This window comes from Scomber japonicus, chromosome 12 (genome assembly GCF_027409825.1).
Source record: "Scomber japonicus isolate fScoJap1 chromosome 12, fScoJap1.pri, whole genome shotgun sequence".
NCBI lineage: Eukaryota > Metazoa > Chordata > Actinopteri > Scombriformes > Scombridae > Scomber > Scomber japonicus.
The window spans coordinates 18474014-18489916 of NC_070589.1; the positions used below are offsets into that span (position 1 = coordinate 18474014).

At 40.0% G+C, this 15903-nt stretch overlaps 1 protein-coding gene across 1 annotated transcript in view; it reads left to right on the plus strand.

Annotated features, from left to right (window-relative positions):
• The window catches only part of LOC128369650 (laminin subunit alpha-3-like), a 51967-nt gene that overhangs the window by 3251 nt on the left and 32813 nt on the right, over positions 1-15903 (plus strand). The window contains exons 3-13 of the mRNA XM_053330728.1: positions 5943-6060; positions 7259-7377; positions 7476-7646; positions 8322-8416; positions 9196-9311; positions 10030-10148; positions 10595-10685; positions 12193-12324; positions 13883-13933; positions 14046-14093; positions 15268-15402. Of these exons, the coding sequence (XP_053186703.1) occupies positions 5943-6060; positions 7259-7377; positions 7476-7646; positions 8322-8416; positions 9196-9311; positions 10030-10148; positions 10595-10685; positions 12193-12324; positions 13883-13933; positions 14046-14093; positions 15268-15402 (1195 nt within the window). The remainder of the gene's footprint in view (positions 1-5942; positions 6061-7258; positions 7378-7475; positions 7647-8321; positions 8417-9195; positions 9312-10029; positions 10149-10594; positions 10686-12192; positions 12325-13882; positions 13934-14045; positions 14094-15267; positions 15403-15903) is intronic.

Here is a 15903-nt window from a genome sequence, read left to right on the forward strand (position 1 = left end):
GTCCAGAACAAGTAAAGCATTCCTTGTGCATCCCATGGTATCTCCACCAAAATACTGGCTATTTTCCTGGAACTTTTGCCCTTGTTAAACTATTTAAAGGACACAGTAGGCAAGCCATTGTTCTGGTAAACATTTACACCACGTATCAGACTGCCAGTCACTCCTTTTTTCTGGGGAATGTATTTTAGGAGCCCTGACCACATGTGCTTATCTGCCTGAGTGAGCCCAGAGTAGACCATGTGAGGCAAACATACCAGGGCTTACTGCTGTCTCTCTCCCAGTTGATCAGACTGAGGTGCCTCTGATTGGTGGGTGTCAGGTGCTGAATGAACATCAGACATTTGTGGTTTAAATTAAGTTTTTTGATTTGTGTTTGGATTGATGTCCAAGGGACTTACTGGCATTTACATGTGAAGTTGGCTGTTGATTGTTTCTGTTGGTGACAGGTGTGTTGATGACGGAGCTTTGTATGGTGGCTTCGTGGCTTTGAAGGGACTCCGAATATAGAGCATCTTGTTGTTTATCCGTGATTTAGAAGTTGTTTGCTGAACAGATGATGATGTTGCTTATACTTGCTTTTCACTATGTAGAATCATAATACAGGCAAGACTTGACTGAGAAAGTTGGAAGATGGGAATGATCTGGTTCAGGTTAGTGTAATGGCTTTGGCTCTGCTCACAGATCTGCAATCGTCAAGAGACAAATCTTCCAAGAACTAAATTTGAGAGACATTCCCCTGGAACCTAATCCCCTCTCTTAGGGGTGCACCTCCCACTGGAGTTGATTTGAATGTTTTATTTGCAGCCGTCGCCCCCTTTTGTGTAAGAACCCTTCCAGGCAGCATTGTGTGACATCCCCTCTGCACTCTCAGACTCCCACAAAGGTTTGCTTCTTTTTAAGCCTCACTGAAAGTGACCTGCCCTACTCTTTTTACTGCATAAATGGATAGAAAGTGAGATGGTGGCGTAATGTGGTGGTGAGAAAGTACTTAAACAGAAAACACTCACACACAAACACTCAAGTCTTATGCTGAAGACATTCCACTTTCCCTTGACATCTCTTGCTGAATAGACATTCAGCTATAACCACACATGATGCTGCATGCAAGCATGATCTTGTGGAGACAGATTCATTATGCATGGCTGCACTGCATCCTTCCAAATATGTATATTATAAAACATGTAGAGGCTGTAATCCTAAATGAGATGTATATGTAAATCAAAAAGACCAAGAATGGAGTACATTGTTGTTAAACATTAAGTTTATCCTGCTGTACATATAGAGTACGACTGGTAATAAAGATTTGATCATACAGTGCAGCTGGTTCAGTGTGACCCCAGAGACAAGATCGACTGTTAAACATGTCCCTATTGCCGTGGTGACGATAGAAATGATGTAAGTGCCTGTATTTAGCTCAGCTGCCTGGGGCACCAAGCCAAACCAGCAGATATTTACTACTCCACCAACAGCCACCTTGTGCTAGTTAGCTGTAGCACTCTGGCCGGGTGACTGTTGGACTGCTGTTCTTTCTTGATCTGAAGTGCCGATGTGGAAAGCTTGCAGGATTTAAAGTGGGATCTGTTCACCTTTTCAAGGCCTTTGTCGCTAATTCCTACATGGAAATGCTAACCATTGGTCACAAGTCTTCTTTTTTTAAATTTTGTTGGCATAGACGGCTTTATTTATCAGTACTGACAGGAAACATGGGAGAGAGAGGGGGGTGTGACATGCTGCAAAGGACCTCCGATCGGGATTCGAACCGCAGTCAGCTGCGTATATGGCATGCGCTCTAACCACTCGACTACCTATGCGCCAAGGTCACAAGTCTTCTGACGCAGGCACTGACGCAATGGCATGTGTTAGAGACCAGAAGTTTTCCTAGACCTGTTTGATAGGGCTGTTTCATGAACAGTAGTATGCATCAGTCTGCTTTCATTTGAGGTCACTGATATATGTGAGAAAAATACTGCAATATTACACATATTGTACTGAAATGTTAGTATACCATCCTTTATCAATTCATTGGCATCTTTGTAAATAATGTTAAAATCTAAACACACTGGTGCTGAATGCTCACATCTTATAGCTAAATTTGATAATGACGCCTCATTAATAGTCAAACATGTAGTAGTCAATTCAGAAAAGTGCTCTGACATTTTTGTATTAGTAACTGCACCTCAGGTTTTGACAATGAGAAAATTGCTAACAAGTAGAAACTTGTAGGGTATATACTGTATGTTTTCTGTTACAGTTCTCTTTTAGCAAAGTGCTCTTTGGTTGCTGTAGCACTAATTTTGCCATGGAGATAGAGAAAAATACACTAGACTACCCCACTCCCCTTCCACCCTCCACCTGTTGCACACAGACAAACAGTTGTACATTGCATTGTTACAAAACTGGAGGGCAACTGCCTCCCCCCCCCGGGCTGCCTTGTGTTCTGTCTGGCAGGGATGATCCACTCTAACAGAAGGTGATGCCTCCTCTCCTTTGTATTGCATTCTTCTGATCTAACATCAGACTCTCAGGAGCTCACTCAGATGGCTTATATATGTCAGGATTGTAATTTCACTGGTCCTCTTGGCTCTGTGGTGCCCTCTGGTTGGAATTCAGGATTAGGAGATGCAATATCTGCTTCTTGACTGCACTTGCTGAAAATGTACTTATGCATGTTACATTACCAGCTTACATCTCATGCCTGGTTCGCATTACATTACTGTAGATAAGATTAGATCCAAGATATTGGATATAGTTTCACATATACCACAGCCACCACACTTTGTAAGAGAAAGTCCAGAGAGAAAATCCTACTCAGGCCATTTTACATTACACTCCATTTCATCAACACAAAGAGATTATGATTGAAGAGATCCACGTGGCAGGCACAGCAAGGAGAATAACTGGCAAAGGGTCACGCAATCACACTTCTTTTAATATAATTGTTTTCTTTGGTAGTGTGAACCGCTCCTCCCCTGCTCTGTTACCTGAAGTTCAGGCATGTGTGAAGCTAGGGAGCAAAAACCCTGTGTGAGGCAGCAGGGCTTCTGCAGTTCTCACTCAAGGGTGTGCATTTATCACCCTTGAGCTGTCTCTCACACACACACAAACTGAACCACCAGGGGTCAATAATCAAGACGTAATAATACACACATGACAAGACATATCAGGGTCAATGAATTTAGGAATAATGTTACTGTGTATGTTTGTCAAAATGCATTTACACATTGCTGCAAGTGTACTGAGGAAGGGAAAATGTTAATATACTGTTGTTAAAATGGTGTTTGGTCATGAGGGACTCGGTGTGCTGTTGTGTTAATTAGAAGGTCACAGGATGTCTGGAAACTTTATACCTTGTATATGTACCACTATTGTAGGGGGGCAAGGTCTGGAATTTGAGATGGGGGTAGAAGGCAGAAAGAGTAGGTATCAAACAGTCCATACCTGTCACACCTCAACCCCTGACCTTTCTGACACCCACCCACAGCCTCCTACAATAAACCTCCTGGCACTTGTCTAAAGCCTATGGCTGCAGAAGCAGGGAGGGGCAGAGGATGGTTTTGCTTTCCAAGTGTTTTTGCCACAAGCTTGTCAATCTGTTTCATGTCTTAGTACACCACTGGAATCCTGTGCTGGTGTGCTTAGCATGCCATCATGATATTTCATGCTCCCTTCAAACAATATGTAGGTACTGGACATATTTTAAGAGTGTGTGTTTAGACTGGCAGGACAGAACTGGAGAGACAGGCCTGAAATTAAGCAAAGCTATGCCAGGACAGGCCCCATCTTCCAAGATCATGCTGTCTGCTTCTGACTGGGTTTTTTTTCCAGAGCATTCTTCCTCCCACCACTCCGTTACTGGCATGGGTATGAGATACCACTGTTAAAATCATTGCCACATTTAGGCTAGATGAGAATTAAGTTAAAAAATGTGTTGCTTTCATTATGACTTTAAACTCTTTGCAAAAAGAAAGAATAAGTACAGAATATTAGTAGAATATAATATTACTACTGAGGCTGTTGGAATTATCTTTAACATTTGACAACACACTGAACAACAGGCCAACTAATGTACCAGAACCAGGACAGAAACAATTCTTCTGTATCCATGACAAGTGATGAAGAAGATTTTCACTGCTGTGCATTGCTGTCAGTGACAGGTTCCTGAAAGCAGTGGCACGTTCTGCTTTGGGGGCATTAGGAGGGAAGGGGAATGTGGCGCTATGTTTGGAATCTGAGATGAGTCTGCATGCCAGCCAGCACGTCTCTGGCCACCCCTACCCTTTTTACCCTACCCCTCCAATCCCCCACCCACCTGCCTCCCTTCCCCCGGCCTTCCTTTAACGTCATCATAGCCCGTGTGAACTAAATTTCCTCCTAGTCCTCAGCAGAACCAACATATTGATAGTAGGCAGCTCAGCTTGTCTGCAAAGCTATGCTTCTGTTTTTAGCAGGATGACAGCACACATCTTGTTTGGCTATGCCATTCTTTTTTTTTGTTCTTTGCGCATCCTGTTACATGTGGGTGGAAGCGTTCCCTGATTAATTTCAAGAAACACCCAATTCAAAGTGAGGTCAGACAGAGGCTTCCGAAGCTATTTGATTTTTGACTGATTTGCTCAACGACAGCAGTGATTAAAGGACTGTCAAATAGACTATTCCTGGTTGGCATCCAAATGATTGTATTGTTTGTTGTAAGTTATTGTTAACATTTAAAGAAGGCCAGACTATTCTCCAGGTGCCCTCTGAACTTTCCCACAATCCATCAGCCCAAGAACTACTTCAACTTGAGGCTATTACTTCTCAGGGTTGGGAGCAGGAATCCATCAAGATAATTGTGGATCCTTCTTGACACAGTCCATGGCTCCACAGCAGACACTCTGCTGTGCTTTACTTTGCTTTGATATGTTAGCATAGCTGCCTGCCTCATGCAAGGAGAGACAGACACCTGAATGTTTCAAATGCCCACTGGGGTTTTCATCAAGGTGCTGAGGGATGCTGGACGAGTGCGGGCCTGTCTTCATCCTTCTCAAAGAGAGACAGTCTATAGAAATGTCTTGTATTTAAAGAGCACACTATTCTAGGTTGAGTTTTCATTCATCACTTCAATCCTGAGTGTAGGTTCCATTTAGCAAGTTTGGCAAATATGCCTACAGGACCCTGTTTTTGAAACATGCTAAATGTTGCTTTAGGATCCCTGCCAGAATTGATATAAACTCAGGTGTGGTTAAGGCATTTTATTGACACAGCAGGTGTCACGTGAACGTTGGTGTCACAGGGTTTGAATTTCAAACCATGCCAAGTCCATGTCAGGCTGTAACAAAGACAGCTTTCATTATCACAAATTACCTTTCCATTGTGCAATGTTCAATCAAGCTGAAGTCACCCGCTTTTAGGGCTTGATGATAATATAGATGAACTGCAAAGAAAATGCACTGCACTGAGCGTCACGAGCCTGACAAAAAAGCTCAGTGTTGGCAGAAACAATCACTGACATATTTGTCTGGCCTTGTATGGTTCTGATGGGAAATAGAGATAGAGAGCTCAGAGAACAGATGTTGATCATGTGGGCTTAGCTGATGTCTTTTCACTAGCCTGGCTGCACCTGCACCACTTTTATTGACTTTCTGATGACAAATGTTGGTGAATTGTTTGTGCTTTACTGTATGGCCACACAAACACTATTGAAGTAAAGCTACAAGAATGAAAAAGAAGCTCAAAATAGGAAGTCTTGATCTTGATTGACTCAAATTCTCTGGTGATACAACCACCAAGGCGGCCTTGTGGCTTTTACAACAAAGGAAATAAGAGTATTGTCAGAGTGGCTGGCCAAGACTTAGCCCTTACTCGATAGAGCAAGCACAGCACAGGAAACAACATTTTTCCAAAATCCGCTCTGTACAGTGGCTGCCTTTTGTTTAGCCTGCTCTTTGTGTTCTGGTTTTTAGCTCTTCCATGTTGCGTACATCCTCATCAAGTTTGCTAATTCACCTCGTCCTGACCTGTGGGTGCTGGAGCGATCTGTAGACAACGGGAGAACCTACACCCCCTGGCAGTACTTTGCACGTAAGTTCTATCCTGGATTTGTATTCATGGTATTCAAAAAATCTAATTACTTGTTTTATGACTGAAATGTTGAATCATTATAATTATATTCCCCATTGGATTTGATGGTCAGATTATGGTTTGTAAGTACAGCTTGTAAGTAAATCTGAAATGCATGTTGGTGAGCTTTGGAGTAAATCTCTTATGTTCATATTCTTATAAGTAAATGCCACTAATCTCTATTGTCAACTGTTTAACTCTGATCTCTAAAAGTGCAGTACAAAAACACTACATTAGCAACAAATTGTTAACAAAATACAGTAAAAAACACAAAAACACAGATTTGGGGGATTATCAAGGTCCCCAAATCCAGATTGTTAAAGTCATCACACTCTTTGACAAGTGGTCTGTGTCTGAAATGACTCCCTTATTCACTCATTCACTACTGCATAATACATACAACCCACATACTCTACATCTATATAATAGACACTAAATAGTTGACTTAATAGTGAGTAGCAAATGCAGATTTTGGACACTAATCATTGTCACTTGGCATCATCACCATCTGCTGTAGAGTTGCATGACAGTAATATTTACAAGCCGGTTAGAACATCATTCTAAAATGAATAAATTCCAGGATAAATATTATGATTAAAAACTTGTATTTTGTATAGAAAGTGGCAGGTGGTTACTTGCAATCAATATAAGACTTAATTACAAGGGCTATAATGCCACAACTTGTCCAAGTGACTCCAAACTACATGCCTAAATACATATTCTAGATTCGCTGAGTTGGTATGTGAGTCACAATTTCTAATATCTAGGAGGCACCTGTGCACACAGATTGCCAGGAAACACACTGTGACTCATCGGATTTGCAATCTCAGAGTTTCTCATTGCTATCGACTTTGCTTGATCCAAGCTCATGTTCTTTCAGGGTCATACAATGCTCAGAACAGACTCTTCATGATTCACTGATTTAGCTTTAAGTTTACTTTTGAAAGCAAAACACCAATTTTGATAAAGGAAATTTCACATTTTACATATTTCACTTATTCTTATATAAACCTACATTAATTTGTTTGACATCACACAACATGATTTATAAATATGAGGCAACTTGGCAGCTAACTTTGACTCTAGCACCTGAACACAACATTTGGCAATGTTTCATTTAATTGACAGATTAAAAGTCTTTTCTTTAATGTTTTGGCAGATTCAAAGCATGAGTGCCTTCAAAGGTTTGGAAAGAATCCCAATGCTCGTGCAGTAAATGATGATGACCAGCTCTGCACCACAGAATACTCTCGGGTAGTCCCCTTGGAGAATGGAGAGGTAGAATATCATGTCAAGTAGTTAAATCAAATCATAAATGTTACGTTCTCTTCGGTATCAAAAATGAATCTGTGTGAAATGAATGCTGTGCTGTGTAGGTTGTGGTGTCTCTGGTCAACGGAAGGCCAGGTTCCAAAAACTTCACCTACTCGCCGGTGCTGCGAGACTTTACAAAGGCCACAAACATCCGCCTGCACTTTCTCCGCACAAACACCCTGCTGGGCCACCTCATCTCTAAGGCTCAGAGAGACCCCACCGTCACACGCAGGGTGAGCCATAAACTGTACAACCTCGCACTGAGGTGCCATGCTGGCAGACTCTTGCCTCCCATTTGGGCAAGCCAAATTTACAGATCTGCACCGGCTTCCTTATTGCTGACACAAACAAACTCCCTGCTCGCACATTTATCCTTTTCGAGGCATAATGCCAGATCTGTCTGTCCAGTCATTATGATAATTCCCTTGGTAGAGACAGCCAAGATGGTTTGGAAAGCTTCCACAGGCTGCAGGTGTGGGGTATGGCACTAACATGGCACTTCAGTAAAAAACCTGTGTTTTGCAGATTTTTTTGCAGTATTGGCTAAAGATATTCTTGAACATAACTGTAGTGAAACTGTTGAGATTGTATTGTAAAATTAATCTCTTGTAGATGCATTTCCAGAAATGTATCCTCAACATGTATGTGCAGTAATCATTTATTTAACACAGTAAGTATGAATGAGTCATGGATGTCAGCTGTGGATTCTTATCAATGTTTATCATGCATATCACTCCATAAAACTACCCTTAGCTCATTTAGCTCATAGTTTGTTATTTACAACATGTGTGACTCACCTCTGTTGCCAGGCCAAGCCAGATAATGGTCAGCATAATGAGTTGCTGATAACACCACTAATTACCTTGTATTGCTGCTGGTGGTAACATTTTTTAATTATTTGTTGACAGTATTACTATAGTATCAAAGACATCAGTGTTGGCGGACGCTGCGTTTGTCATGGCCATGCACAGGTGTGTGGTGGTAACCATGACAACCCAAACAGGTTAGTAATGCTCTTCATCTTCAGCAGTGCTATGAATATTGGTTTCAATACATTTGTGTGTAAACTCCTGGTTGAGGCATTTTTCATCACTTGTTCATTACAACCTTTTAATTTCAATTTAACTTTGAAGAATAACTTCAAACAGTAAATCCATCTCACGTGTTTATTCATTAGCAGGGTTACATAGGCATTTTGTAAAAGTTCCACTTTGTATAACTGGTGTCGTGAGATGATTTAATGAACACAGAGATGCTGCCAAATGTAGAGATTTGAGTGTTGATCTGAGGAAGGACAATTACCTCATTGACATCACCATTGTAAAGGACAGCAGCTTCTTTTAGTTACTCTGATTACTTACTGTGATGCTGTAAATGGATGGTAAAAGAAAAAGATGATGTGATAAAGTGCTGCTTTGAACCACAGTAGCCCTCTGTATTCTGAACAGATAAACAACAAAACAATATAGGATTCTTGTATTGTGTATGTTTTATAGTGAATTGCCCATTTTAAGTGAATGTTCCCATTGACTCTTCTAGGTGGCATAAGTAGCTGTTTTCAGTGAAAAAGTTATGATATGCTACGTGCTTGGCACAAAGCAGCTAAAGAAACAGACATTACTATCAGGAGTTAGTGGAAATAAAAACAGAGTTAAAAAGGAGAGTGAACATAGTACTGGAGCACAACTCCAGACCACAACTTTATAAGGGGATAATATGTCAGTGCTGTGTTTAGAGCTTTTTTTTGTCATTAAATCCAGGTGTTTCATTTTCTTTCTTCAGACGTCATTGTGAGTGCCAACACAACACTTGTGGTGACTCATGTGACCACTGCTGCCCGGGCTTTAACCAAAAGCCATGGCGTGCTGCAACTTTTGACAGCCCCAATGAGTGTCAGCGTAAGTGTACAATGCTTCCTCTGACTACTACCCACGCTGCTAGCTCCTTGAATTACGACCCCAAAGGAGGACTGAAATGTGCTCTTGCCTCTGATTTTTAAACCTGCTTGTAGATGCCCTGATATGGTATTGTAGAGAGTCTCAGTGAAGAGTTGAGAGGACATTCCTCATATGGTATGTGTGATGAACAGGACAGTGCACAACTAGCTCCAGGATAACCGCTTTTGTCTGCATAGCCAACTAGTCAGCCAACTAATCAGCACCCCACTGTCCCCCCAATCCCCCCATTCCAGTTTATCAGCGAGCCATCCAGTCAGCCAGCAGAGCCTGTGTCAGCTGGAATCTAATTGCTTTGGAAAGTTGACAAGATTTTCCCTCCATGAAATATGACCTTGTAGCAGCCACAAAAGCAGAGAAAGCAATATGAAGAAGACTTGTAATCCAATCAGTGTACTTATGTTGTGGAAATGCCCTCTAACCATTCATAAACATTAATGTGACACTGGGGTGGTATACAGGAAGAGGATATGGGGTCTTGTTTAGTTTGGATTTTATAGTTTCTCTTAATACTTAACAACTAGACATATCACTTGGTTTTGGAGAATGAGTAGCTTAAGGTGCTTAAATACATACATGAAAGACGCTGGTAATTTGCTGAGGCATATAGAATAATTGTATGTGTGTGTCTGTGTGTGTGTGTCGGGGGTTTCCTTCTTAGCCTGCCAGTGTTTCTCCCATGCCTTTGACTGTTATTATGACCCAGAGGTGGAAAAGAGTGGAGCAAGTTTAGACACCTTCGGCAGGTACGACGGAGGAGGAGTGTGCATAAACTGCCAGGTATGAAGTGCATATCAAGTCTAAACTGATTCCTCTGTGGATGTAGGATAGGAAGGGGGGGTATAAAAATGAAGAAAAATTCCTTGAGTGTATATCTTTATGGAGCCTTCCTCTATAGAGCATTTCATGTGCAGACAGGATTGTAAGGCCACAAACATTTCTGTAATCTTCACACACTTTTCTCTCACCAATCCAAGAATACATTTTATTTTCTTTAATTAAAGTAAAGTTCTATTGAGTGTAATGTTCACACAATATCTTTCTGGAATATGATACAGATTCAGAGAGTATGTCAAAGTACTTACAAAATGCATCCATCTGCAGCAAGAGGTTTCTACTGTAGAGAGAACATAAGGCTTGTCTAATAACATGCTTTTAGACGACTATTGTTCTGTTGATTCATTTGTGAGTTATGGCTAACACATTAGTTTTGTTTTCTTCTTTAGCACAACACTGCTGGAGTTAACTGTGAGAAATGCATTGAAGGCTTCTACAGACCTTATGGAATACCTCCTGCGTCTCCCATTGGATGCATACGTGAGTCATGTTTTCTGTTTTTTCTTTTTCGCTGAAATGCACATTTTTTAAATGACAAGTACTTAATTATTTAATTTAATTATCAAAATGGTTTTAATTATCCGAGTCATTCAGAACGTTGGTGGAAATTTTGGCTGCAGATGCAGGCTTATATTCACTAGTCTTACACTTGGGAATTATGGCTACCCTCTGTATGTGTGTGTGGTATTTTTCCTTATTCTATACAGGATTATATGTGGATCGAAATGATCATTGTATCACATGACATAGAAAAAGAAATATAAACATAAATACAAAATAAAATGCCTGTTGAGACAGCAAGTGTAGAGAAATGTAGTGAGACATCTTAGCAAACGTTGTTGAATGTTGAATAGATGTTGCACAAGCATGAATGGCTTAGTAATTATTGGGGGAAATAAAGACAACATGCATAGTCCCAATAGCTGTAACCAGCATAATTTGGTAACATCTGTGGCAAAATGTCCTTTGGATATCAGTTCAAAACTATTTACTGCTTATGACTTCTTTAATCAAGTTTTGAAAATGTATGAATGTGTTAATTTGGGTTTTTGCTGTCTTGTGGAAGTTGATAGTTTGTGAATGAAATATTGTCTCTCTATGTAGGTGTTTGACCTACAGTATGTATGACTAACAAGTGAAGTCAAAACAGCTTTATATACCATACTCTGACAGAGACAGACACAAATGGCACCATTGCTCAAGCACCACTGGCACCAGAGCTTGTCTTTTACTAAACTGGGCTCCCCTCTTGTTTACATTACTTTTTAATGGTCTATGGCTGTTCCCTGCTGTATAAATAGCTGCCAGTTGTGTTTGGACATTAGAATTAAACTGGTTGCCCTGAGCGCTTTGAAAAGTAAACTATAAAATCCACAAACTCAATTAAGTGAGCTTAACAACGGAAGGTGTTCATTTAAGCAAAACTAAGTAAGTTAAGGTTTGGTAATCATTATTTGCTTGTCAGATCTCACATTTTGAGACAGTGGATGGTGAAACAGTTTCTGTACTTTTAACTGAGATTTCATGTTATGCACAGGAAATGACTTTTTATTAGACTGTCAATAATTCTATGCTCTGTTGATGGTAATTTATGTCCAGTGGTGTTAGGTAACTAAGGACATTTACTTAAGTACTGCATGAGATACTTTTTATATCTTCTCTCCCATTAATCATTGCAAAACCCCTCTGATTTATCTAGTGACCCCTTGTAGAGGTCTGACTCCTAGGTTGGGAACCACAACTAAACTAACTAACTGTATATAAAGTAGTTCAAACTAGCTCCACCTCCAGCAGCTACAACAGTAACATGGTGCTTACACACTGATGCATCAGTATTAATAATATAATGATGTCATATATAATAATATGATAATAACACTATACCATTCAGAAGAAAGTACTTTTACTTTAATACTTAAAGTTAATTTTGCTGCTAGCACTCTTAATACACTTTTACTTCTTGAATATACACATGTGAACCCATCAGCCTGCAGATGTGATGAAAGGACTACAGCTAACTGTGAAATGGGATCTGGAAGGTGCATCTGCAAACCACAATTCTCTGGAGACAACTGTGATCGCTGCGCTGATGGATACTATTACTATCCTCAATGCATTCGTAAGTTTACTTTTGCTTAAACTTATCAAATGCTAGAAACCCATTTATTTAAAGGGATGAATGTGTTATTGGGTTATTTTCAGGTTAGCAAAGTCTATAAGGCATGTGGTATGAATCACATCAGTGATAGCTGTAAATAACGGCAGTGCCAAAATGGAATGAACAGCAATGTAATTAAAAACAGTTCTGCCTTACTATTGTCCTATTAAAACTTTAGAGAAAAGTTTAGTATTTGATAAAATGGTCTCTGTGTTTGAGAACTGAACCCACCCTTTGATGTTTGGAATTGGTTTCATGTTCACCTTTTTTAAAGCTCTTTGTGTTTCAGTCTGTCAGTTTTTCCCTTGAGGGGAGAATGCTACTTATTTTGGACTCAGCTTATTTGAAAGAAGTATGCCTTTAATGTTGCAGGGATACATGTAGACGGATGTATGTACATGTTCCAGCATAGACTACCTTTGTTGTGATTCCTCATGCCTTACCTTCATCTAAATAAATAGACATAGATATTAGACACAGAAGAAGATGTTTTTCCATCCTATCTGACTCTGATCTAGCTAAAGACTCTGTAGAGTCTGTAAGAGCATCATGATAAGCCACCAGGCCTTTCATAATTATTAGTAAGTTTTGTTTTTGACTGACATTGATTGTTTTTTTGTTTGGTTTGTGGGTGAACATGCCCCTTCTGTGTACCTGAACTGACAGTGTAAAAGTAAGATTAATGTTTTATACAGTCATTACACAGATACCAACACATCTGAGGTCTGCCCCAGGTGTATTGTTTGTTATGTCATATAAACTTAAATTGTCGACAGATAAATTTAGACTTGGCATTTTAATGAGAAATAGATTTATTGTGATATCTGGGTCTCTCAGCTTTGGGTTGTTAGCCTAGAGATAGTCAAACAAACTAGTCTAAACATGTAGACACAGTTATTAGAAGGCTGTCTGGGTGTCAGGAGATTTTTCTCTGCTGTTTTGTGTCACTGTATGAAATCTCTACATTTAACATTTAAAGCAAAGCTATTTAATTTTTGAATGGCCTCTGTGGCCACAGGTAACAATTACAAGATAATAGTTAATGCATTATGCAATAGTAGAACAAGAAGAGAAGATGTCAGTTGACAATATCAACCTACAGTTTGTGAACAATAGCTAAGCCATCTTGAGCTCCAGACCAAGAAATGCATTAGCAGCAAAAACCCTGGGTGCATTGATTTGAAGAAGGGTGTGTTACATGGCTTAATAATTTAACTTCTTTTTTATATGGGGGAGCATATGTTATCTCTTATTTCAATATTACATAGTATCACTTTAATTTTAGCCAACTGCTGATATTGTTGATCATTGCTGGTGAAGGCATAGAAGGATCACAACACTAATTGTATCAGGTTGTCCTCAAACTGCATTGCAGTCTCTTTATGTTTATTCCATAACGTGAATTATGATTCTTGCAGCAATTTTTCACTGACTTAAATGAAGCTGACATTTGAGGTATAAGTTAATTACAATTTTACATTTTTTACATTTTACAATTTTACCTTTGGTTTGCTATCAGGGTATCCCGTATACCCGACGACCACCAAATCCCCTGCAGGACCCATTGTGGGTAAGTTCATTACACAAGTGTTTGCAGTGTTTCATACCAGGGTCTAACCTAAATATTTAAAATGTTGTTGTTGTCAACCCTCTCTTGTCTTTTTTTCTTTCCCTTTGTAAAGGCCCCTCTGCCTGCCCTCCGGGTTATTTTGGCTCACCCAGCTGTCAGCGTGAGTATGATTAGACCTGATATGTTGTGCTAATATAGAGGTGTTTACACTGCTATGCAATGTTAACTACTTTTATTGCTTCTACTCTCTGCTTTTCCTTTATGTAAAAAACACTGTTGGTACTGTATCCTTTTTAGGTTTTTTTTTTTTTTTTTACAGTCCAGACCATGACTTTTTTTGTCACCTGAGTCACATTTACTCTCAGGCAGCCCATGTTGTTACAGAGGGCTTTAGAGGACTGTGTAAGGCACCACAGAGTCTGACTGGGTTTTCAGTAGAGTTAAAAGTCACCAACATGTGGCATAAGTCAGTCAAAAACGGCTTAATTTATTCAGGCTCGACTAAAGGTCAGGTCATGTTTATAGACCTTATGAAAACAGAACTGTCAGTATATACAGTATTATGTGTGACTTTAATAGGATTATTAAAATGCTTTTTTGTCAGAATGAATAAATCTGCTCCTCAGTGACAGCAGATATCTCAACAATTCCTGAGCAAAACAGAGTGATGTCCTTAGATTATCATTTCCATTAGGGGGGATTGAAGTTCAAGTGGTCTCTGTCCTCTCATGATAGTAGTAGTCATTTGGGACTGTTCAGTGAGAACCAACCAGTCTATTATTAGTTACGACCCCCGTTCTAAATTCCCTTTTCTGGCTTTCTTCAAGCTGGGAAAGCCATTGTTAGTAATATGGCATTTCAGTTAAAACAAAGACCTCTAACCCTTGGCTTTTTCCTTCTTGTTATTTCTCAGAAAATGTAGCCAAACATTGACTTTTCCTTTAACTTGTTGTTGTCTTTCATCTCGTGATCTGACTGGGGAGGAATTTCATCTGCAGCATTTGAAAAGCTGATTTTAATGTTTGGAAGCAGCTTAGGGGCAAAGAAAACTGTGGCAGTCTCTCCAGTGGCTGTCCTGTCTTAGTGCCAAGTCTATTCACATACCAGTACCAGGCGAGGCTTGGCAAGATGTGGGCACCAGTGTAACCATACCTCTGCCACAATATGAACAGAGTTCAACTGACAGAAGTTTGTCAGCTAGCTGGACCAAAGAAATAGCTCAGGCTCATTTATAAGCAGGATTCAGGGTTCAGCAGGGTTACTCATTTGAATTTCTATTTGTTAGAATTAAATTAGTTTAATTGAGTGATAAGCATTTCTGTGTTTGTGCGCAGAGTGTATATGTGACTACAGAGGGACCGTGTACGGGGTGTGTGATGCTTCAGGACGCTGCCTGTGCCGTCAGGGTGTGGAGGGGGAGCGATGTGACCGCTGTCGACCAGGATACCACTCCTTCCCAAACTGCCAGGGTGAGAGAAAATCACCATGCCAATGAGCAGTGACCCCCCACTGAAAATTACAATCTCATCAGTGTTAGCTGCAGAATTATTATGAAACATGAGATCTAAGATGTTACACTGTAGATGTAAACAAAGGCAGCCAATCAGAAAAGAAAAGGGCAGATATTTGATATTTTGGACTAATTGCAGACAGTGACACAGCGAGGGTTGGTGTGCAAAGAATTTAAATGGTTTGGTCAGCAAGCTTGTACATGCTGTGTGCTTTATTGCTGCACAAAATTGTGCATTTGTCTGCATGAACCTGCTTGCACTAGTTTCTGGAGCAAATGTGCTTTGTCCTACAGGCAGGGCTTTTTTTTGCCATTTTAAAGTCTAAGCTTGAAACCTTTGACACTGGAACCCCAAGGTTATAAAATGACCATAATCACAGCTCTGATCATCCTCTCATCTAGAACATGATTTTTTATAAACAACTTCCTTATACTTCCTATACAAATTGATATTTTTATT